Source organism: Furipterus horrens, unplaced genomic scaffold, assembly GCF_987537825.1.
Source record: "Furipterus horrens unplaced genomic scaffold, mFurHor1.1.pri manual_scaffold_11, whole genome shotgun sequence".
NCBI lineage: Eukaryota > Metazoa > Chordata > Mammalia > Chiroptera > Furipteridae > Furipterus > Furipterus horrens.
The window spans coordinates 1,189,630-1,212,390 of record NW_028327181.1 but is presented as its reverse complement, the minus strand read 5'-3'; the positions used below and the strand labels follow the sequence as shown (position 1 = coordinate 1,212,390).

General features: G+C 62.1%; 1 protein-coding gene across 1 annotated transcript in view; it reads right to left on the bottom strand.

Annotated features, from left to right (window-relative positions):
* TMEM132D (transmembrane protein 132D) overlaps positions 1 to 22,761 on the bottom strand; it is a 61,855-nt gene that overhangs the window by 7,314 nt on the left and 31,780 nt on the right. The window contains exons 6-7 of the mRNA XM_090292363.1: positions 16,522 to 16,708; positions 1,121 to 1,264 (exon numbers count right to left, since the gene is read on the bottom strand). Coding sequence (XP_090148489.1) covers positions 1,121 to 1,264; positions 16,522 to 16,708 — 331 coding nt within the window. The remainder of the gene's footprint in view (positions 1 to 1,120; positions 1,265 to 16,521; positions 16,709 to 22,761) is intronic.

Genomic DNA, 22,761 nt, shown 5'->3' with positions numbered 1-22,761 from the left:
AGACGGAGCAGGAGAACCGACCTGCTGCAAACGATGCCGCGGAACTAACGCGAGCGCCTGGCTCTCTGTCACCCCGCGGAGCGGCTCCGACAGACGTCTGCGCTCCGGGTCATGGGTCACAAACAGGTCTGAGCTCCTGCTTCTGCTCCGTTGCCAGCCACCTGCTCCTCTAGCCGTGTGGGACTCTCACTGACCCTCGGACGCAAACGCGGCTTCCTTCTGTTTAAGGCCTGGTTGTTTCTAAAACCTTGTGTAACATTTTTAGTTTGAGTTGCGGGGGGGGGGGGGGTGACAAACTCATGGTGCAGAGGGTGAATGACAGGAACAAACAAGTTTGAACTGGAAAGCCCCCTCCCAGGCAGAAGGGCAGCTGCCAGGTCGTGAGGCGTTTAAGAAAGGTCAGTGCGGCCGGATATCCCGTTTTATGTGAGAAACTATAATTCTTTTTAATGTAAACTTTAATGTAAAAATTCCAGATTTTTGAATCTTGGCCCCTAGATATGACCCAGGGGCCTGGAATCCGCAGCCTCTGACTTCGCATAACACGCTGACTTCATGGCATTTGGGGTGGGGGGTGGAGGGGGGAGGAAAAGGCAGGGAAGCAGGCAGGGCTGTTTCCCATCTCTGAACTGGCAGTAAAGACAAACAGCGAAGACAAGCTGACGGATGGTGTCCTCTCGCACGGCCTCGTCCGTCAGCACGGAGGCGGCGCCGCGGGGACACAGTGCCGGGGCCGCGTCCCTGTCAGCAGCCCCACGCCCACAGCCCTGCCTCCTGCCGATGACAGATGGCCGCCCCTGTATGAACACATTAAACCCTCCCCTCGCCCAAGCTCGGCCATGGGTTGTTTGTTGTTTTCCCAATATTACGTGAACAGCGTCCTCCATCCCGCCCCGCCGCCACCTCCCAGCAGCTGGGAAGACGCCCCCGGCCCCTGGCAAACACGCAGGGCAGAAGCGTCCCAGGCCGGGCCCCTCCTCCGGGCCCTGCGCGCTCTGCTCTGCGGACACAGAGGCAGGACAAGCAGCGGGAGGCGGGGGACCCGGGGGACCCAGCCGGTCGCTGAGCACAAACGCCGCCACGCAGCGGGTGCTGCGGGGACGGCGAGGTGTCCACTTGCCTTAATGACGTCTTCATCGGACGACCTGCATTCCACGGACTCGAGCAGGCCTGTCACGGTGCCGTCCTCCCCCACAGAGACCACCGTCACCGGGACGGCCACCGTCTTCCCCGTGAGCACGGCCGTGTTCAGGATCTCTGCCTCCTGGCGGGCCAAGCACAGCACCGTCACGCCCGTCCCACGCGGGGCCCTGGTCCCGGCCTCCCCGCTTGTCCCCAGCCCTCCCCAGGCCCTGGCAGCCACCGCCCACACCGCCGGGCACTCGGCCGTCACGCCGCCTCCCTCACTTCCACAGGCAGACGGTGGGGGGCCCCCGAAGGCGGCGCCTGCGTCAGCGCACAGGAGGGCTGCCCAAGCGCCACGGGCACGCGCTGCCTCGTCAGCAGCGACGCTGCGTCAGGGGGAGTCACCCGCGTGCTGCTTCTGACAAGTGGGGGCGTCCAGCACCTGCGTGGCCAATGCACAGCAAACCCTCGGGTTTCTCAAGTCCTCACGGGCTGCGGCGGCCGGAGACCCCTGCCCTCCAGCAGCCGCCCCAGGGCACCTGCAGCGACTCTGCTCCCTGCGAGGCCGCTCCCGAGCTGCGTGACTGGGTGAGTCGCTTCAGCTCCCTGCACCTCGCCTTCCGCACCGGGAAAGCCGGTCCGGCTCCCAGCCGCACGCAGCCCAGGGCTCTTGTCCAGGACAGGACCCGGGGAGGTGACGCGGGGAGCGTGCTGGAGCTGCGCTGAGCGTCGGTCACGGGCAGGGAGGCTGGGTATTAGTAGCAGCACCGTGACACATGCAGTGACAGACTCGTGCGCCATGTTCTCGGCGAAAGAAACAGCAGGCGTGAGCAGGAGAGGGAGGGGAGAGAGGGGCAGAGCCGGGGGGCTGGGGCCTGCCGCGCTCTCCGGGGAACTCACGCTGCACGGGACTGGGAGCTGCTGTCCCCTCGGTGGCCCTCAGCGCCCACAGCTGCCACAGAGGGGGCGTCTGTACCGCACCCCGCACACCCTCGACCTCAGAGCTGAACACTGGGTGGCTGGGATGCGGGCGCTTATCTCCCGGGCAGCCAGAGCCTCCAGGCGAGGACCCAGGTGACCGGGCAGCCCTGACCCAGGGGCCCGTCCACAGAGGCCCCTCGGCTCGGCCAGGACGCATGTCCTGGGAAGCGGTGGCGGTGGCCTGGTGACCCTGGGTCTCACTCCTGGTCGCAGCGGGGAGCGCCGGCTCCAACTGCGTGCTGCTTCCTAGGACCCTGGGCCCGGGTCTGCGTGCTCCCTGGTTTCCCGAGAGACGCTGAGAATCAGTATTTTTTAGGAGAAACCCTGTCATTTTACACTCAGCTCGGCTCCCCTGCTGTGAAAACCACAGTGAACAGACCGCAGGGACAGGCTGTGCCGCCTGACAGGCTCCAGCCTGTGACCTCTGTTCTGGCAGAAAGTCACCTCCAGCAGGGAGGCCCCTTTGAAGAAAACGGGGGGCGGGGTTCAACTCTTGCCTCGTTGCCGGCACTCCCCACCAGGGTGGGTGTTTGCCCAGGACCCCAGCTCACTCTGCAGGTCACCCCAGCGCCCCACTGCCTGGGAAAGAGGCCACCCGGCGAAATCTCCGGGTTCCGAAGCGTAACTGCTCCCCACCCTTATTTAGCTTCAAGCTGCAGAATTGGGAAGCCCAGTGACAGCGGTTTAGTTAACTCCTTAAGCTCATTAGGCAGCATCACAGACATTCCCCCAGGAGGGTTTACGGCCCTGGGGAGCACCTCAGCCACGTTCCTACGTTATCGTTCGCTCCACTGTGGTCAGTGTAGTAAACAGCCCGCCGGTTGTTCCTGATGTCCTGAGGGCGGGGTCAGAGGCCAACTTGATTACAGTCGCTGTGACAGGGGCCGCTGACCCCGGCTCAGGCGCCTGCAGGTTGCTGAGCAAACGGCCCGAGGACAGGAAAAGCGTGCTCAGTCCCCGTGCGTTAGGGGAGGGGTGCGCGCTGACCTTGGCCCCCACGACACAGGCAGCACTGCCACCCCCTGACCCGCAGGACAAAGGTGTCGATGGTGGTGCGCACCATGAACTTGACCTCCAGACGGCAACGCCGCCGCACGCAGCACGAGTCTGTAAGCTGGGTCTGTGGGTCGGGTCCCCTTCTTCGCCTGAGCACCTGCTCTTTGAAACCGGGGGAGTGTCTGCCTCAGCTTTAAACAACATGGCTGTCACCCTTTTCCCTGTCCCTACAGAAGAAGGTCGTCAACTTGTCAAACGTGAGACTAGTCCATAGGCTGGGAGAGGCCTTGAGGTTGGACAGCACGTGAAAATGAGAAATTAACTCAATCGGTTCAGAACGGACGCACAAACGAACCACCTGCGAAGGGCTGCTCCGGACTTGGAGCAAGCGGAGTGGGTGGGAGGACCTCAAAGGGGGTGTGGGCTACCATCGCCATCCCCCGCCCCAGAGGGACTGCAAGTGTCCCGGGCCCTCCCCCGACATGGAGCCACGGGGCCCTGGCCGACAGGGGGGCCCGGAGCCGGGTCTGTCGGTGCCCAGGGCCAGCCGGCGCACGGCGAGTCCGGAGGCCACCGGGAGGGCTTCTTCCTTCCCACGGACGGCCCATCCCGACGCTGCACCGAGGCACATGCAGGGACGGATCTGCGCGCCTGAGTTCACGCCAGAGAGGGAGGGAGGGGTGCACCCAAGGTTATTCTGGGAGGCAGCAGAGTCCCCCGGGGCTCTAAAGCGGCCCACGCCCTGTGATGACCCTGGCCGAGGACGGGCTCTGCAGGCCCCCCACCCCGTGGTGGCACTGACGGGGTGCGCACGTTCTGGAACGCGTGGGTGGGTGTGCGTCACCACAACTTTTAGGAAAACAGAAGTTCTTTCTCTCTTCGAGTCGGTCCTGTTTCCCATCCGCAAGCCCCTAACGGGTCATTGTTGCTGTAAAGTCACACCTGCCACAGTGGCTCCCAAAGCTCATCTGTCTCGTCCCAGCACGTGTTGTGGGCAGGGCAGGAGCGAGGCCGTGAAATGTGCCTCCCGGGGCGTGGACGGAGCTCGGACGCGAACTCAGTGACCAACGGCAGCGTAACCCGGGAGGAGAGTCAGACACGGACATTATTTAGTTCTGTTTACCAACCACGTCTGTTTCCAAGGCTCAGTGGAGTCAAGTAAAAACAGGAAAGGATGTACTTTTAAAACATCAAAACCTGGCCCATTTCTGCAACGGATGTTCTGAGCAAGACGCAGAGAAAGAAAATCACCTGGAGTGCAAAAGCGTCGTGACTTTGAAGCCAAACCTCGTTCCCCATCTGCAAAGACCAGTCTGTTTTCCTTGCCCGGGCGTCGGGTGTGTGCATGAAATGTAGATTCTGCCAAACCTGTGGCAAAATATGACTTAGGAGTCCGATCATTGAGAAGAATTCATAAAATGATGGCAGAGAAGAAAATAAATACACTTCCAGCCTCTTGAATGCCGTGCAGGAAGGACGCTGTAAGGAATCCCAGAATGAAAATCACAAAAGGGCGGTAAAACAAGGTTCCGGGAACACGCTGCTGTTCCCCTGCCGATGAGGGAGGTTTGCGGGTGTGGAATCCAAGGCGCTCTCAGGAACAGACGTGGCCTGCCTCACAATGACTCTTAGAGACGCGCTCAGGGGCCGGCGCCCGGCGCTCCGCCATCACAAGCCCAGCAGCCGCTGGTTCGCAGCTCACCTGTCCCGGCTGGTCCCCCAGAAGTGACACTTAACGCTCACTCCCTCGGCTCCGGAAAACAAACCCGGCGTGACTATGGCTCCCGAAGCTTGTGCCCAGGGAAACCCGCGTCTCTCCAACCCCCGATCCGCGAGGGCCCGCGGTCCCGTTCCCACCCGCCCCGATCACAGAGGCAGCCTTCCGTCACGGCTTCCTTTCCAAAGGGAAGCCCGTTTCATGACATTCCCGATTTCCCCCAGATCTGTGAAACACGGGAGGCACACGCAGGACCACACGTGCATAACAATGGCAGAGAGTCACAACGTCTTAGTGAACGGGATAGGTTTTTAATGACGGACAGAAACATAAGGACTTCTGTGGGCAAAGAGAATAATCTTATTCACAAAGGCAATCGATGGGGGTGAATCCATTATGGTAGAAGCATTTTGATGAGGATGGATCTGTGGAGAGAGGGCAAAGCAGGCTCCGCAACAGTTCAAGTCCATTAAATGAGCTCAGTGATGAGCCGGCCAGAGAATTCATTAGACGCCCATTCGCTGCGTATTTAAGCCGCATCTGAGACACACCCGGGTTCCCTGCGGAACTTCAGTAAGACTTAAGTTCAGGGTCCCTCTGACTCTTTCTTTGAGAACAGGACATGGTATTGAATTCCTTTTTTTTTCTTGCTGCAGAGAAGACCAGTGCTGGCCATGCCACGTATTTCATAACTGCCTTTTGAGGTATAATTTACATAAAATACATTCAACGATTTTAAATGTCTAATTCGATGGGTTCGGGGACGCTGACGCGGCAGTGCTGCGATGGCCACCCTCCCGTCGCAGCCACCAGCACCGGGGCCCGTCCCCACCCCCACCTCCATGGTGTCCGATCTGAACGCCCTCAGCCAAGGTCAGGACAGATGCACGGCAGCCCCGACGCCGGTGCTGCTCAGGCACGAAGTGCGGGAAGGGCGTCTCCTATCTTCGCCGTGAGAAACCCTTCTGCCTGCTCACAGCTCCTCCTGGCAGGTACGTGGCTTCGCCTTTACAGGGGAGGACAGCAGAGGGCTGCCCTCAGGGAGGCTGAACCTGAGGTTGACTAACAAGCTCCGCGCCTGGCTGCTCCCGGGTGACTGCGGGCTAGGCCTCCTTTGCACACATTTGCACGCAGGGCCCAGTGAGGGATTCTGCCTGCCGTCGGCAGGGGGGGCGGGGTGCAGGGGGCGGACATCTGGGGGTGGAACGCCGGCCTGCTGTCCCACACCGATCCCGACGCAGCTGCTACACCCACAGCTGGAAGGAGCGTGGCCTGCGCCGGTCTCCACGCGACCACAGGGCTTCGTTGGCAGCTGCTCCGTGGGTCTCCCTGTTATCATCGGGAGATTTGATTTCAATCCTTGTAAAGGTGAGTTTAATGCAAAGTAAATTAGATTCTTTAATGGGACTTTATTTAGCACAAATGAGAAATGTAAAATGTCAATATCCAACAGCAGATGATTCCTGGTGAGCTTTTTTATGGAGTTAGCTCACCACCGACGGAACCCGTCGCAGGGAATGGCTTCTGGCACGTGACAGAATGTGAATTAACGGCTGGAATGGCCTCCTGCTGGCCGACTGTGTTCTGCTAAGTGTCAGAGCAGGCGCCCAGCTCAGGTTTCCTTCTGGAATCTGAACGCCCGGCCGCGACGCCGTGGGGGGAGCCCGTGTTCACAGTCACTCCTCACACGTGGACAGGGCAGGTGGGAGCCGCTGACCGCCGGGCGGAGAAACACCTCAGGTGGCTGCGTGCAGGCCGGGGCACCGAGGGACACTGGAAACCAGGGATGGGGGAGGCTGGGTTATTAAGCCAGGAAATCAAAATTAAGGGCAAATTAGTAGCTCTCTCAAGCTCGGAACAGTGCCTGTCGCCTGGAGGACACTTGGTGGCTTCCAACGGGAGGGCAATTAAGAATGAAACCACAGCCGGCCTTGGAGATGCAGAGGGTTCGGGGCCCCGCCCCCTGCACAGGCAAAACTCTGTGTGTAACTTCTGACTTCCTCAAAACTTAGCTGTCCTCTGGTATCCGCCTGGACAGGCCCTAGGAAGGACCCTCGCAGACCAAAATCCACGACGCTCAAGCCCCCTAAATAAAATGCATGCAGCCGGCCCTCTGCATACACGGACTCCCAGCCGTGGGGGGAAATCTGGGTGTCGGCTGAAAAGCTCCCCGCGTACGGGACCCGCCCCGTCAGACCCGTGGGGTTCAAAGGTCGGCAGCACTGTAAGGATGTGTGTGCAGCCAACTGTACCAATTACATGAGCACGTTCTTCTGCATAAAGAGAGTTCTTGCCCTCGGCAGGCCTCTGACGTCAGCGGATAAATGAACAGCTTTCCTGCCCCACAGTCCTGGGGTGCGGGTGCAGAGTGCTGGTCACGGGGGGCCAGGTGGCAGCAGCCGAGGATGCGACGTGGCTGTGAGCTGAGCAGCCACCAGAGGGAAGGTGGCGCCAGGGGACAGCGCAGAAGAGAGCGTGGGCGCGCCTCTCCAAGGCCAGGCCCGGCCGGCCGACGCGCGGCTCAGCCTGCCTGGTGTTTAAAGGACAGCCACTCGCCAGCCTTCAGAATCTGGGAGGTCTCACAGACGAGCCCAGAACTGCGGCTTTAGCTGGGGCACGGGACGGCCTGCCAGCCCAGGCGCAACACCAGCGGGCGTCACCGGGCCGAGCAGCCGCCCCATTGGGCAGGGAGCGGGTCTGCTGGTCGGGCCTCTGCCCCGGCCCCTGGGCCCATCACACCTGCAGAGCCCGGCACCGAGTCCGCAGAGAACCACGCAGACGCAGCGGCGGAAACGCACGTGGTAGAGGCGTGAGCGAGGGAAGAGGCGGGCGGACGGGGAGGCCGCCCTGGGTGCCAGTCCTGGAAGCCACGTCTCGGAAGACAGACGAAGCCGCTGGACAGAGATGGGACAACGCCCGACAAGGTCAGGTGGAACCACACACGGGTCAAGGGTTTTCCTGCCAAGACACGCCTCTGAGGCCACAGGGAAAAGGGACTCGCCAGCTCCGCCACCACGGAGCGACGTGCGCTCTGCTCATCCCCGGGGCTCGAAGGGTCTTCACGGTCCAGCATAAATTCCCTGTGCGTCCAACCGGATTTTTCTGCTTATTAAGCTGGTATCAAACGTATGAAAACTCTACAAGCAATAATATGGATTTTCTTATTGACGTCTCTTCCTCTGTAATCGGAAAGGCATTTTAAGGGCTCTCTGAGTAGCTCGCTTTATTTTCTCTCAACTTGTGCATCAGCACATTGCTAAGCTGAGACTAGCAGTCCACGCACAGATTTCCTCTGGAAGTGTACAAATTGCTCTCCGCTTATATTTTGCTAATTCTCCAGGTTTGGACTCAGCCGTAGAGGCTTTTCTGCGTTTCGGGCCCCAGAGCGTGGACGGAAGGTCCCCGTCTGCAGAGGGCGAGCCCGGGATGGATATTTTAAACGGTGACATTCACAGAGACGTCTGGACCGGCGGCCAGCTTCTCCCTCCTGGCACTTGAAATTCTCCACGCGCAGATGCCGCCGCCTCCTGGGACTGAAGTGGCTCACGCTCTGGCTCTGGCAGCTGAGTGGCACTTCCCAGGGTCTGGGTGACCACAAAGTCTCGATCGCGACGGGCTCTCTCTGCTGGAGCGCTTCCTGTGGCTCTTCGTTCTTCACAAACACAGGGCCCAAAAGTGGACACCAGTCACCCTGGGGACCCACACGTCTGCGGGATCAAGGACAGACACACCACCACCTAGACTGACCGACATCATCCCCGGTCCTCAGGAAAGCCCCCTCACGCTGGGAAGTCAAGGTGAGGCCTGAGCTGGTCTGGCCAGGAAAGCGCCTCTGATGCTGGCGGCGGCCGAGGGCAATTGCCCTGCTCGCCGGGGGGAGCACAGCAGGCCCAGGTGTTCCGAGGCCACGAAGCTCCCGGCTGGCACTTCCTTCCTCACGGCTAGTGAGGTCCCCTCGGTCGGTACTTATGTCCCTGTGACACGGAACTGAAGTCCAGTCTGTGATCATTTTCTACCTTGACATCCCCTGTTTGAGTTTCTGCAAGTCCGTTTGCAAAGACGGGCTAAGTTCTTCTGCAGCAAACGGGAATGGCTCCTCGTCCCAGGCACGCGGGCCTGCGGGTCGGGGCTGGGGGATGCTGGCTGCGGGACCCCTTGCTGACACGCTTGCTGAAGGCCACAGCGTTTGTGCACGTCCGTGCATGGCGGGCGTCACTGTCCCCCGGCCCTGCTCTCTCAGACTAGCAAACGCAACTCACACGCACGGACACCGTGGACCCTCGGTGTCATGAGCGGCCAAGGCGCCCTCCTCCCAGGACCGGACGGCGGCGTGAGGACGACGCGAATGGGCTGCGTGGACAACGACCCTGCCTCCCCGTCCACAGCGCGGAATCACTGACTGCGCCGGGTGAGCTGGTTCCTGCCGCACATGGCTCAGTCACGAGTGTGCACAGGGCCCGGCCTGCCATTAAACCCCGGCTCTAACGCTCCTTTCCAGGCGAGGTCAGAGATTCTAAAGGCGAGACCGCCTGCCGCTCTGCGGGCTGCCTGCCCACAGCAGGTGCTTTGTCATGGTGGAAAACGCTGAGTGGCATGCACTTGTACCTGGTAACCACCTCGTTTAGGCCACAGGTGCGTCTACCTAGGGACGGCAGTCTCAAGGGGCTCTGCTCTGACCCGCTACCCTTGGCGTCACTGCTCACCTGCCGGCAGGTGTCCTAGCCTGGAGGCTCCCTGGGACCCCCAGCATCGCAAAGGGCAACTCCCTGTGCAGGCCCCCTAGTGGCCCGCGCGGCTGCGTTAGTTCCGGCAGAGGTCCGGCGCGGGGTGCCTGGCATCCTGCCTCACCGGTGCTCACCTGTCTGCACCTGCCAGCCGCTGGCCCCTGCAGAGAACGGTATTCTCTGGATAAATGGACTCCAGGTAAACCGCGCTGACCCATGTCGGCCGGGGGATAGCTTGGCAGCAGAGACAGTGCTGGGGGCACCGCCCACCTGCTCCTGCTCAAGGGCCCTGACCCCCACCTGCACCCTCCCTCCCTCCCCATCCCGTCCAGGGGCGAGTGTGAGACTCAGCCTGGGCAGGCACAGCTTTGCTTTCTTCTGGGCGCAGGGACGGGTCCAGGGAGGGGCAGTAACCGTGCAGGGGTAACAAAGCGGGAGAATTTTATGAGGGTTTCCAGGAGATGCCACTGGATTTGAAGCTGGGAGGGTGTGAACTTGAACTTGAGCTACTGTAGGCATCGCCACACCATGGGGCAGAGCTGACCCCTTCTGACTGGCTGGCCCTGAGCTCAGGGGCCTCGTCTGCAAGGCTGGGCCAGACCCGTGGGATCCACAGGGAGGATAAATGAGATCATCTATGTAAATCAGGCCATGCCTGTGTGAACCGCAGAGAGAACACGCGACCGCAGTCATATTACTGTCATCCTCATGATTAATCGTAACGGCAGCCGCAAGCGCACAGACCTGCAAGGTGATGTTATTCTCAGTCTTCTCTGTAAAAGTGGAGAAGGCCGAGTCTGCTCTGAGGTTGTTCACCCTCAAACTGAGGAAAACGTTATTCCTAACACATCCCGGCTCACAGACGCCCGCTGGGGGAAAGAACCACTGAACGGTGAAGCTACGTGACTGTCCTGAACGGTCTCAAAGGGACACCCGAGGAAGGGGCATGACCGGGCCACGTGGTCACTGTCCTCGGGCCGGGGGCTCCCCAGCGCGGAGCAGGGCCCAGGTGCCCAGGGAGGCCCGGGAGCGGTCCTTGAGGCCGGACAAGAAGCAGCAGGTGAGCCTGGGGACGCAGAACAGGAACGGGCCATGTCCCCAGATGAGGGGGGCCCGGGAGGCGCATGGGACCAGGACACAGGCCACCTCCTGACACGGAGCCCCACAGGCTGACGGGCGGGGACGTGACCGAGCCCCACAAAGCGAAGGTGGCAGCCACGTGACCCGGGGCGGCCGCGAGGCCAGAGCCACGCAGGGCGCGCTGGGGGCGAGGACGGCCTCACAGGAGCCTGGTGTGCTGTGTCCCCTAGTGTAACGGTGCGTCACACCTCGACTGTGTGACCGCTGCGCCCTGTGTGCAGACCGGCCTCTTCCACGCCCCCCGCCCCATCCTTGTTCTCACTGCCGCTCCAGGAAGGCAGGTGCCGTCAAGAGCAGGAGCCTGGAACCGAAGCTCTGAGCTCAGTGCGGCTGAGCTCGGCAGCAGAAGCCCAGCCCCCACCAGGCCGGTCTGGTTGCTGTGGAAACGCCTAGAACACAGGGCACCACCTGAGCTTCAGGTCGCAGACGGCAGGGTCCACAGTGACTCCTGGGAACCAGGGCGCTCACACCATCTACTCGGGCGCCGACTGCGTCTTCCAGTGAGAGGGCGGCCGCGTGCCCACGCCCCTGGGACCCGGTCCAGATGCGGCTCCGGAGAGCGGCCGCGTGAAATGCGCTGCACGTCTGCGGGTGACATCCGCAGGTGACGCCCACTCCCCCGTCACAGCCGAAGCCGCCCTGGGCGTGGGGGGCGTGTGGTGAGCGGTGGGGCTGAGGGGTAACCGCGCACTTTCCGTTTCACGGGACGGTGAGCTGTTTGCGTGCTCGGTGAACGGCGGGCTGGGTGCCTTCCAGCGAGGGTGCGCCCCGGCGCGGTCCTGCGTCACCAGGGCAGCCCCTCGGCCTCGTCCTAGGCGCCTACCGCCCCGCGAGGTGCCCAGCTGGGCTGGCAGCAGCGCCGCTTCTGGGCCCTGCAGTGACTCCGGGCTCTGCTCAGCGACGGGCAGGGACCTCTCTGCCGTGGTGGCGTCCCCGTGGCGGCTGAGAGCGAGTCAGGATGAGCGCTGCAGTCGGTCACGCCACACACGGGCGCACGAAGCGTGTCTCCTCCTTGTTCCTCCCTGAGCGCATTTCCCTAAAGCATAGCTTTGAACGTTTGTGAAGCTGTTTTTGGGGAAAAAAAACAAACAAGAGCAGCCACGATTCGCAGGGACTGAACGAGGCTGTCGGGGACACAGACAAGACAGACGAGACCCCTGAACAGCGGCTGGGGGGCCGGGGGGCACCCCTCTGCGGCCTCGAGGAAACGGCCGGCCCGGCCCAACGGCAGCGCCTGCGCCCCCCGCCCCGCCCGCCCCTCCTCCACAGCGGGGCCCCAGAGGACTGTCCCCCGCACGGGGGGCCGCTGCTGAAACGTGGCGGCAGCGACGCACCAGGGAGAAGACAGCATGCTGCCGTTGCTGCAGGCATGGTCCTTGGGGTCCGGGACGGCGTCCGCTGGGAACTTTCTAGAAACGTGGCGCAGGCCCATTCCAGACCGACTTGGTCAGAGCCACCATCTCCGGCAGACAGACCACTGGCGCTGAGAGCTGCCTCCGCGACCCCTGCCCGTGTGTCCCAGGCACGCCGCCAGCGGCACACGGTGCCCTCCCAGGAAACCCCGCTGGTGTCTGACGCTGCGTCTGAGAGTCCACGAGTGTCACCGCTGGGGCCCCCACAGCTGCTCACACGCGGAGCCGCTGCCGCTGAGCTTAGCCCTGCCATGCAGAGGCCCACGGCTGGCTGCAGAGTCGGGATTCGGCGTCTGTATGTCACCGGGCATGGGAACGGTGGCCCCGACGGAGACGCAGCTGTGCCCGCCGCAGCGGCGAGGACATGCTGTCCCTGAGCGCGGCTCACAGCTGTGGGATAGGACGAGGTATCTGAAATGACCAGGTTTCCCCCGAAAAACAGGAAGCTGCACATGAATGTCAAGGGCCTGGGGGCATCTTTGCTCCCCACACCCGTCCACCTCACGGGGACACGTCCTGCCACAGCTGCTGGGTCTTCGGGAAGACAGAAAGCACGGCCGTGCCTGCTCCGAGCAAAGGCGTCCTCGCATGGACTCGCTGCGTCCACAGCCTCTGAGCCAACGGCTTGGGCCGTTTAGTGACGGGGGTGGCGTGGGAGTCGCGCCGGGTCACCCGCAGGGTCGCAGCGTCCCTCCTCCGTCCTGGCGGCGGTCTCAGTGCCGACGGCCGTGTGACACTGGTGGGACCGGGCCACCCTCAAGCATGGCCATCCGCACGCCTGTCTTTTTATTTCTTTGAACAGAGAGCAAGAAGCCTTTTTTCCTGGCGAGAAGATGCTCCGGAACAGTTGGTTTTGAAACGGCTATTTTTAGTCACTCTACTGCAGCAACAGCGGCAGCAAAGGCAACACAAAGTGTCTCTGACGCGCAGGCGTCCCCCTGCGCTCCTGTCGCAGGAGGCGCACCCAGCTGCTCGCAGAGCCGAGAAGCCAGGGCAGCCCATCGCACAGGCGCTGCGGGGATCCTGCCATCGCGGCGCCGTCCTGGTCACAGCACTGGGTGCTGGGTCCCCACCTGGTTCTGGCCGAGAGCTCAGACCACGTGCTCAGAAAGCACCCCCTCCTGGAGCTCAGGAGCACCAGAGAAACCTTTCACGGCGGAGAGCAGGCACACGCCAGGCGACGGGAGAACGGAGATCAAGGTCGGGAAGACCGGCTCCGTGTCTGTCACTGCCTAAGACAAACCACCTTTAGGAGAAAGAAACAAAGATCCCCTCCCCTCTCCCCACCTGGGGCTGCGCTTCCGGCCCCGTTCTGATATAAGACACTGGCAAGAGCCCCGAGTCCTCACTAAAACGACAGCCATCGCTTCCTCGAGTCACCGGGATGGGGCGGTACAAGGGGCGGTGGCGGCGGCATCACCTGACATCGGGACCCCCTGTCCCACGGGTGTGGTCGGGTGCCGGAGCACCTGCGCTGCAGACTCAGCCTCAGGAACCCGGCACGGTCGCCTCTCCGGGCAAAGCAGAGGCACCTGGGACCCACGGGGGGCCCCACCCCGCACGCACTCCTTGCTTTCTCCTGCTCACGGCCACAGGCCACGCCTCGAGGACCCGCTGCCCCCTCGGGTTTGGGAAAATGAAGGGGGAAAGAAAAGACGCTGCAGCAGGAGACCCAGGACCTCACGCTGCAGCCTGGGAGCTGCCCGGCCCCAGCGAGGCCAACGTCTGTCAGGGGTTGGAGGAAAGTCCGAAGCAGCGCTCTGTCTAGTGACACACGCTGACGATACGAAACGTGAATTTCAGCATCCAGAGCCCAGCCACGCCCCGTGCCTGCGCGCCGCGGCTGCTGCGGGGCTGCAGATGCCGGCGCCGTGGACAGAGACGAAAGCGCTGGCAACCTGCGCCTCCCTGGACAGCAGCTGCCGGCCCCCCGTTTCCAGCCCTCCGCGAGCCAACGCTCCTTTTATGGAACAGAGATTTATAAAACAAATTAAGCGGCGCAGACTTAATATGCTGAAATAAGAACCATAATGAAAATAATCTACCGGCACAGATGTTTGAAAAATCAATATGGCGTCTGAACTGAATTATAAAGGAGAAATAAAAGCAAAGAGTTGATAATAAAATAATGTGATCTGGACACATAAATCTGGGGCAGGAACCGTCTACAGGACATCATGGTGCATTTGGAAGCTCCCGCTGACACGCAGGGGGACGTGCCAGGCCACCGGCGCGCGGACGGGCACCGAGCACAACTGAGCCACTGCTGCCACTCACGAGGCAGGCGGCACGAAGGCGCTGGGGCTTCTGGGACACGGACAGACCCTCCGGGGGCAGCCCCCTCTCCAGCCTCTGATCGCCGCCACTGCCCGCCACGGACGGCCCACCCAGGGTCCGAGGACGAGGCCGCCCACACAGGCAGGAGTCCACGGGATGGAGCAGGTGCCGAGGGCCGGAGAGCACGCTGGCCACCACTCCAGGAAGTGGCCCGGCTGCCCCGCGTGGCTCGCTGATGTTAAGGGAATGAAGTTACGCACAGATTCAGCTCCTCAGGGACACCAGCCCGTGCCAGAGCCCAGTGACCACGTGTGGCTGCGGCCACAGCCCGGGGTGGGGCTCAGAGAACGAGCGTCTGCACCGCGCGGAGGCTCTGCGGCATCACGGTGACTCACGCAGAGGCCGGACCTCTCCCTCGCGCTCCAACCAGCCCCGGTCTGCGTGACGAGCGGGCTCTGAGGGCCGTGCTCAGACAGCCCGCCCCACCATCTGTCTCCAGCAGTGGCATCATCCCCTGGGACCACCCAGCAGCCATCACGGGTGGTCTTTCTGTCCCCTCTGTGGATCCCACCCATTTGTTACTCTCAGTGATATTTTCAAAATAGATCAGGACACACAGACGGCCAACAGAGCTATAAAAGCGTGCTCAGCGTCACCAGTCACCGGGGAAATGTGCCTTAAACCCCAGGGAGGGGCCCCTCCCACCCGTCAGAACGGCCGTCACCAATAAACCCACAAAAACAACACATGCTGGTGCAGAGGCGCAGGGAGGGGACCCTCGCGCACGGCCGGGGGTGCGGACGGTGCAGCCACCGTGGAAGGCAGCGTGCAGCTTCCTCAAGACACAAAAACCAAACCAAACCCCGAAACACCAGATACCGCGCTGCCTTGCATCCTGCAGCTCCACGTCGGGGTGCACGTCCAAAGGAAACAGACACACGAGTTTGAAAAGGCGTCGGCCCCCGCACGTTGCCTGCAGCGTTACCTACAGCAGCCGAGGGGCGGAAGCAGCCCCGCTGCCCTCGGTAGGGCACTGGATAAAGAAGATGCAGGGTATACACACAGTGGAATGTTACTCAGCCATGAAAAAGAACAAAATCCTGCCACTTGTGACAGTGAGGACAGACATACTGGGCTTCCCTTGTCCCAGGACACGTGCGCTGAGACAGGAGGAAGCTCAGATTGTGCTCGGAGACTGACAACCACCCGGGCATTCGTACAGGGGAAATTCACATTAAAAATGCAAAATCCGCCCTGGGTGGTGTGGCTCAGTGGATTGAGCACCACCCGCAAACTGGGAGTCGCGGGTTCGAGTCCCAGTCAGGGCACAGGCCTGGGTTGGGGGCCAGGTCCCCAGTGAGGGCGCACAAGAGGCAGCCACACATTGACTTTTCTCTCCCTCTTCTTCCCTCCCTTCCCCTCTCTCTAAAAATAAATAAAACATTTTAAAAAAAAGCATGATCCCTTTGAAGGGGCTCCGGAAGAGTCCGGGGAAGGCAGGGCTCTGCGGAGGTCATGTGTATTTTCGAGGGGGCTGGGTGGCCGGTCCCCCACTGACAATGCATTGTGTGACAGACCCCAGGACGAGGCCCGTCTGTGTTCCACGAGCACCAGGAGACGGGGACTTAAGACTAAATCTTTCAGACAAGTGGTCGACACACAACCTGCAAAGGGATACAGTGAGCGCGTCCCTCTGCAATGCTTCCCTTTTTATGTGAATGGGATCACATTTCCCATTAAATCAGTATTTACGGCTTCTCTTGAGAAATCAGGAGGTCCTACGAACGCAGACCCGGGCACGGCCCTCCTGCCCGGCAGACACTGGTGGGGCCTCGGGGTGGGCGGCTGTCGTGCACACACCCCCTGTCCGGTCTCTGAGGGGCCATGTCTGAGAGGCCAGGATGGTCACACTTATCAAATCAACGACATTTTTCATACAACAGGAGACCCCAACCTAACACCTGGACTTGGACCATTTTCTTACTAGTGTTCTAGTCTTCCCCTTCAGAGTTAAATAATTCCTAGAACCGGCGCTTTACAGTGGGTTTCACGGTCCTGCCGCACTCGCCCCGGTTCTCGCTGACATCTTCCTACCACGCCCGGGTCACACGCGTCCCATGTGACCAGCCCAAGGCAGGGACCTTCTTACCATGGCCAGAGGGACGATGCCGATCAAGTCCTTCTGGCCAACGTAGATCTTGGAGACGCCCAGGTCCGAGGTGATGTCCCCTGGATACTCGACCTGCCACGTGATCAGCTGTGTGGCCGGCAGGTCGCCGGGCTCTTCGATCTCCACATCAATCTGCATGACTTCATCGGAGCCGCCGCCACCAGCCCTGGAGCAGCAGAGGACGAAAGTGCCGAGGGTCAGCCGCACGCTCCCGGGTGTGGGGGGATGCTGACTCGCCCCAGCACGCTCCCACCGCTAGCCCATGGCCATGCAATGCCAGAGGCGCGAAACACCAGCGCCGTGATCCACGGCACAGCCTGGCCCAGGACCCCGAGCTCACGCTCCCCCCAGCCACGTGTGTGGGCTGCACACCTCCCCGGGGCCGGCGTGCGTGGAGGACAACAGGGACCGCGGCCGCTGTCCATACATGCTGTCTGCCCCTCTCCCCCCGGACTCCCAGATACCCACACACGGCTGACACCAGGTTTTCCAAAGGCACAGTCCCTACAAGGCGGGGGTGGGGGAGGGGGAGCATTTTGGAGGTGTCTGAGGGTGAGGGGGACTGCAGAGGTCAGAGGTGAGGCACAGACGGGGTGTGGGGCCACAGACCCACGCCGTGGAGCGTCGGGACGGGAACTGAGGCAACTATGAGCTGGTAGACATCGGCTTTCCTGGCCACACGTGCGTGGAAACGAAGCCAAGCTGGAGGTCAGGGCGAGCTTCAGAGCCGCTGGCTAGCGTCATGCTCTGGCGCCTCGCGGCCCCTCCCCAGCCAGCTGCCATAAACTGTCCGCTGCTGGACGTGACGGGGCCACAAGGACCGGGGCGGGCTGCTTCCCTGACGAGGACGGGACGCCCCGCAGGCGGGAGTTACTGGGAGACCACCGCAGACAGGCTTTGTTAAGCATCGTGACCAAAGCTGCCCCCACCTATCAGGTCCGTCTCTAAAGACCCAAATCTCTCGCACTCGCGGACAGACCGCTGGCCACAGACACACGTGTCTGGCCACTTAGATGCAGCAAAGGTACGGAGCTGCCTTCCCCAGACCATCCAGCCCAGCACGTATTCCCCGAGAGGCGCAGAGGCCAGGGCAGGCTTCGAGGACCCCCACTGCCCAGCCAGGACGAGACGGCCCCCCGGAGAGCGAGGGTGATGACGAGGCGAGGGGGACAAGGGACAGACGAGCCCATTCCCAGTGAGGACCCCTGGGCAGCTCATCACCCCGCAGAGAGAGAGGCCGGCGCTGCACAGGGCGCCTCTGGACCACGTGCGGCACAAGCCGGGGTGGCCACTCTGTGACAAGGGCCTTCGCGACCCACTCGCCGTTCCCGCCTCTGCCAGCTCCTCCGGCCCAGGCCGCGTCCGTGCGTCCCAGCGGAGCGTGAGCCCTGAGCACCTGCCTGTCCCCGGGGGAGCAGGAGCCGCGCCGCCCGGGCCTCCCGGCACCGGAACAGCCTCGGGCTGAGCCTCTGAGAGGCGAGTCAGCACGGCTCAGCCAGGGTTTTCTCCAGACTGGGAATGCGACACATCATGGCGGGTCCTTAAAGGGCAGCCAAGGACCCAACGTCACCCTGCAGCCACCGCAGGGGCCCCCGGCTCCCACCCAACGTCACCCTGCAGCCACCGCAGGGGACCCCGGCTCCCACCCAACGTCACCCTGCAGCCACCGCAGGGGCCCCCAGCTCCCACCCAACATCACCCTGCAGCCACCACATGGGCCCCCAGCTCCCACCGCGTGCGGTTCTGGGCGGGCGGGGGCTGTGGGTGGGAAGCAGAGGGTGAAACTCCGCTTCCAGCGTGGGTTTCTCCAGATGGTGCTCGGAGAGGAGGACCGGCACTTTCTGGAACAGAAGTGAAGCCAGAAAGAGCGCGAATCTGGCATCTGCACGACCCGGTCCTTAGAAAGCCGCTGGCGCTGCATCCCGCACGCTCCTGGAGGGCGTCTGCACGTGTCACGCGCCCCTGGGGGCGTCAGGGTGGGCGGCGCCAGTCCTGCTCCCACATCGGCTCAGGCTGAGCGACGGTTCTGGGTGAGGGACGCACACAGGGACCCGGGCGACGGTGCTGGCCCGGCAGGCAGTCCCCAGCTGCGACTGGGCGGGGACCGCACTCGGCCCCTGCATGGCGGTCGGCCCTGCGGACGGCGTGCGGCGAGGCCCTGACCGAGCCGGGGTGTCCTTCATAGGCCAGCATGTGCCCGTGAGACTGCGCAGACCGTCAGCGCTGGTGACGAGGGCGAAGGTGGCGTTCACGCGGGGCAGTGAGACCGTCTAAGGCAGAGCTGGCCGGGGCTGGGGAGGCGCCCAGTCAGTGTGGCCTTGCGTTGCCGCTGGGTATTAAGCCTGATGTGAGCTTTGTTTGGTGCTCCGGAGGCCGTGGTGATGCCAGGTGCTAGCTGGGCAAGGCTGTCCTTTCCTCTGCCTGGTCTAGCACGGGACGCTGACCTCCGCTTCACAGGTGCACGCTGACCACAGACGCTGTCCCAGGCGCTGAAGCCACAGCGGGGCCCAGACACCCACGGCCTGCGCAGTCAGGGAGGCGGCACTCCAACGGGCCAGAAACCTCCGGGGAAGCAGACCCGGGAGTCAGCACCAGCCCACGTGTGTGACCGGGAGGGAGTTTGTCCCAGCAGACGTGGTCGCCCCGCCCCTCTCCTGTCCACGCTGTTCTCTGCGGAGCGAGATGCTGGAGCCGTGATTAAGGGACGCGTGTGGAGGTGGGAAATCACCCTGGATTATCCAGATGGGCTCCGAATGCCATCACACGCACGCTCACAGGAGGGAGCTGTCACTGCAGGAGAGGGACAAGGCCACGTGGCAATGACAGACGCAGGGAGCAGAGGCGTGTGCTTTCAAGAGGGAATGAGTGGCCTTTAGAAGCTCAGGAGACAAACAATAACTCTGTTGCTAAGCCCCCATCTGTGCTCTGGTGACAGCGGCCCACGCAGATCACCCTGACGGCAGCTCTGGGGACCAGACACGTCAACCAAGGCCTGGCGGAGGACGCGGCTGAGGCCCGGAGGGCTGGAGGAGCCGCACGCGTGGGCCTCGGCGCACACTGAGCGTACTGATGCCGCAGCAGGGCGGAGACGCAGCCAGGGCCCGGCCACACCTCCCAGGGACCCCCTTCCGGGGACCCATGGGACACGTCCCCTTTGGGCCTTGGTAGCCGCAGAAACGGTGCCGCTCGGGAGCGACTGCCTTGATTCCACGTGTGGCCGCTCTGCGTCGCCAACATGGCTGTGTCTGTCTGTCTGTCTGCTGACCAGCAACGCCACCTCCTGCAGCTCCACCCGCGTGCGCTTGTTACAAATCCGACCTCGCTCTGCTGTTTCCGTTTGTACTTTCCTTTCACGTGGACCCCCCCCGCCCCCCGATTAGTTAATTCTGTCTTTTCTGTGGTTCTCTCTGGTGATGCGGCCACGACAACTCCTCTGCAGAACGAAGGAGGGATGACGTCCATCTCCTCAGCACGTGTGAGCCGAGGTCGCCGTCCCCGGTCCAAGCCAACCCCTCCCAGGACTGGAATCCCGTCAGAGTCCGCGGTCGCTGGGCTGCGGCCCGGAACATGTGCGCACAGCCCCTCCCGCGACACTGAAGGACCGCGCCCGCGCCCTTCCTCCCAGGGCCACAGCGGACAACTGTTTCATCCAGGGAAGCGCCGGCGCACACGGGACCTGGGCGCCTGCGCCCGGAAGGGCGCTTTGGCGAGCAGACCTGAGGCTGCGTCCAGCGGAGATCCTGCTCACGCGCACCGTTGCGCTCGCCCGGCCTTCGGGCTGTCTCCGTGTCACGTGCGGCTGTTCCCGCCCCGGTCAGAGCCACAGGCCTCCGGCGGCTGCCGCTCCCAGGGCCCCGCGTGGCCGTCCGGCAGTGACGCCGCTGCCTGGGAGCCGTTCTGACGCGCAGACACGCGCAGGCTCTCGGGGGCCCGGGGCAGGCGCCTCGGGCGTGGACCAGGTTGGGGGGACCAGAGGCGGACGAGGCACTTCCTGGCAGCTGAGAGCGGGGAGCTTCTGCTGGAGCAGGGGATTACATAACGGGGTCCCTCCACGCCTGGGAGCAGGGCTGGGGGCAGCGCCCGCCCGTCCGTGGGAGGAGGCCGCCCCACTTCCCTCGGCCCCTGGCAGGGCCCCACCCGCGGGCCGTGGAGGCGCGGTGAACCTGGCAGAGCCGAGCGACTTTCAGCGTGGCTGTCGGTACGGGAGCAGCGGCGAGGCCACGGGCTCAGTTCTGGAGCGGACGTCACCAAGAGCTGCTGAGGCGGAAGCGCATGAGGCTCCGAGCGGCATTTCCGATCACAGCGTGCCTCTAGACGCCGTCCGCAGGGTGTGTCGGAAAGGCTACCTCGCTCCATCACACCCGCCGCGGAGGACACACCTCTCACCCAGCCCATGATTACACTAATGAACCTGACCGCAAGCAGTGAACGAGAGAATGTGGCAGTCAGCCTGGAGAGGGCTTTCATCCTGCTCCGCGATTTAATGTCCTGGAGATCCTGGCTCACCCTGCCGTGCAGTCCTGTCTGGTCTGCGTCTGAATTTGGCCAAAGCTCTGCTGTCAATTACACTTACACACACACGTGGTGGTTAAATTGCAGGCTTCATGGTTTGTACTCAATGTGAATGGGAAGGAGGACACAGGCTCTGCATAACTCTGAGAGCCGCACCTGTCACGCAGGTGGCAGCAATGGCTATGGGTCAGTGGGAACGAGGGATTTATGAATGAATGAATGAGTGCACGAATGAATAGTGAGTGAATGAATGAGTAATGAGTGAGTGACTGAGTGAATCAGTGAGTGAATGAGTGAATGAGTGAGTGAATGAGTGAGTGAATCAGTGAGTGAATCAGTGAGTGAGTGAGTGAGTGAATCAGTGAGTGAATGAGTGAATGAGTGAATGAGTGAGTGAATCAGTGAGTGAATCAGTGAGTGAATGAGTGAATGAGTGAGTGAATGAGAGTGAATGAGTGAATGAATGAGTGAGTGAATGAGTGAGTGCATGAATGAATGAATGAGTGCATGAATGAAGAGAATGGCGAGGACGAGGCCAAACGCCAACACAAAACCCAGACCACGGGACCAAGAAGAGAGAAGGCCCCGCGGGGCCGATCGGGGAAGGGAGTCTGTCCCTTCACCTCAGTGCCCTTTAAACGGGGTGATTTCCCCCCGTTTGAACCGGGCACCGTGGCGCCCAGGTGCGCTTTACAGGCCCGTCCCAGCAGCCACTCAGTGACGGGACGCTCAGCACCCCCTCCTTCGCCAACAGAACGGAGCAAACCGGGCCGCAGAGACCTCGGGGCCCAGGTGTGAGGAGCAAGTGATGGGCGCCGAGATGGGAGCTTCTGCGTTTGCATCTCTGGTTCCCAGCGCGCTGGTTAATGGAACACCTGCTCGGGAATTCCTGCCGTGTGTTCGCACTCGGGTGAGGAATCTCATTGCTTCTCTGCGGCGGGGAGGGTGCCGCAGGAAGTTTCATTTATTTCTTTCGCCCTAGGACAAACCTACTTCCCGCGGTAGGGAAACACATTAGCTGGGCCCTTGTCAATTTTACACACTCACGGAGGCTGATGGGGAACTTGGACGTCTCCTCGGGGGAAAAGCCATTACTTCTCAGCCCCCAGCCCTCGCTCCCTGAGAAAGCAGCTGATGAGAACAGTGGATTCAGGCTGCTCGGAGGGGCAGGAGCAGGAGACAGAAGGGCCTCAGCACTCGGGCGGGGTCCTCAGAATTCGGTCTGGGGGTCGAGGCGTGGCTGCAAGGTCTCCTAGGGACCGAAGTCCCCTCAGAGCCCCCGAGGACGTGGGAACGTTGCCTCCACTTGCACTCCGGTTCAAATTCACCCCACTTAAAAATGCAATGAGGGGAAGGAACGGATTCCTTACCCCAATCGATCCCACGGAGTCTGCACTCCGCCTCGTGCTCCCTGACACAGCGCGGGCGGCGGGGGCGGGGGGGACTGGGCAGGACCGCGGCCACAGCACCCGCCCACCCCCACCTGCTTTTCTAGGTCCGATTCCAAGCCTGGCGCTTCCCCCAATTCCCTCTTCTCCTTAAAGAGTCATTTTTATCTCAGGAGATGGTCTGGTGCAGCGATTTCCTACTTCAGCCCTTTTGGAATCTGCTGTCTGCATGCAGCGGGCATGATTATGCAAACTTACATTTTTATTAAACTGACTTGCTTGCTTTACTGAAATGCATTCGTTTTTGAAAGGAGGCCCT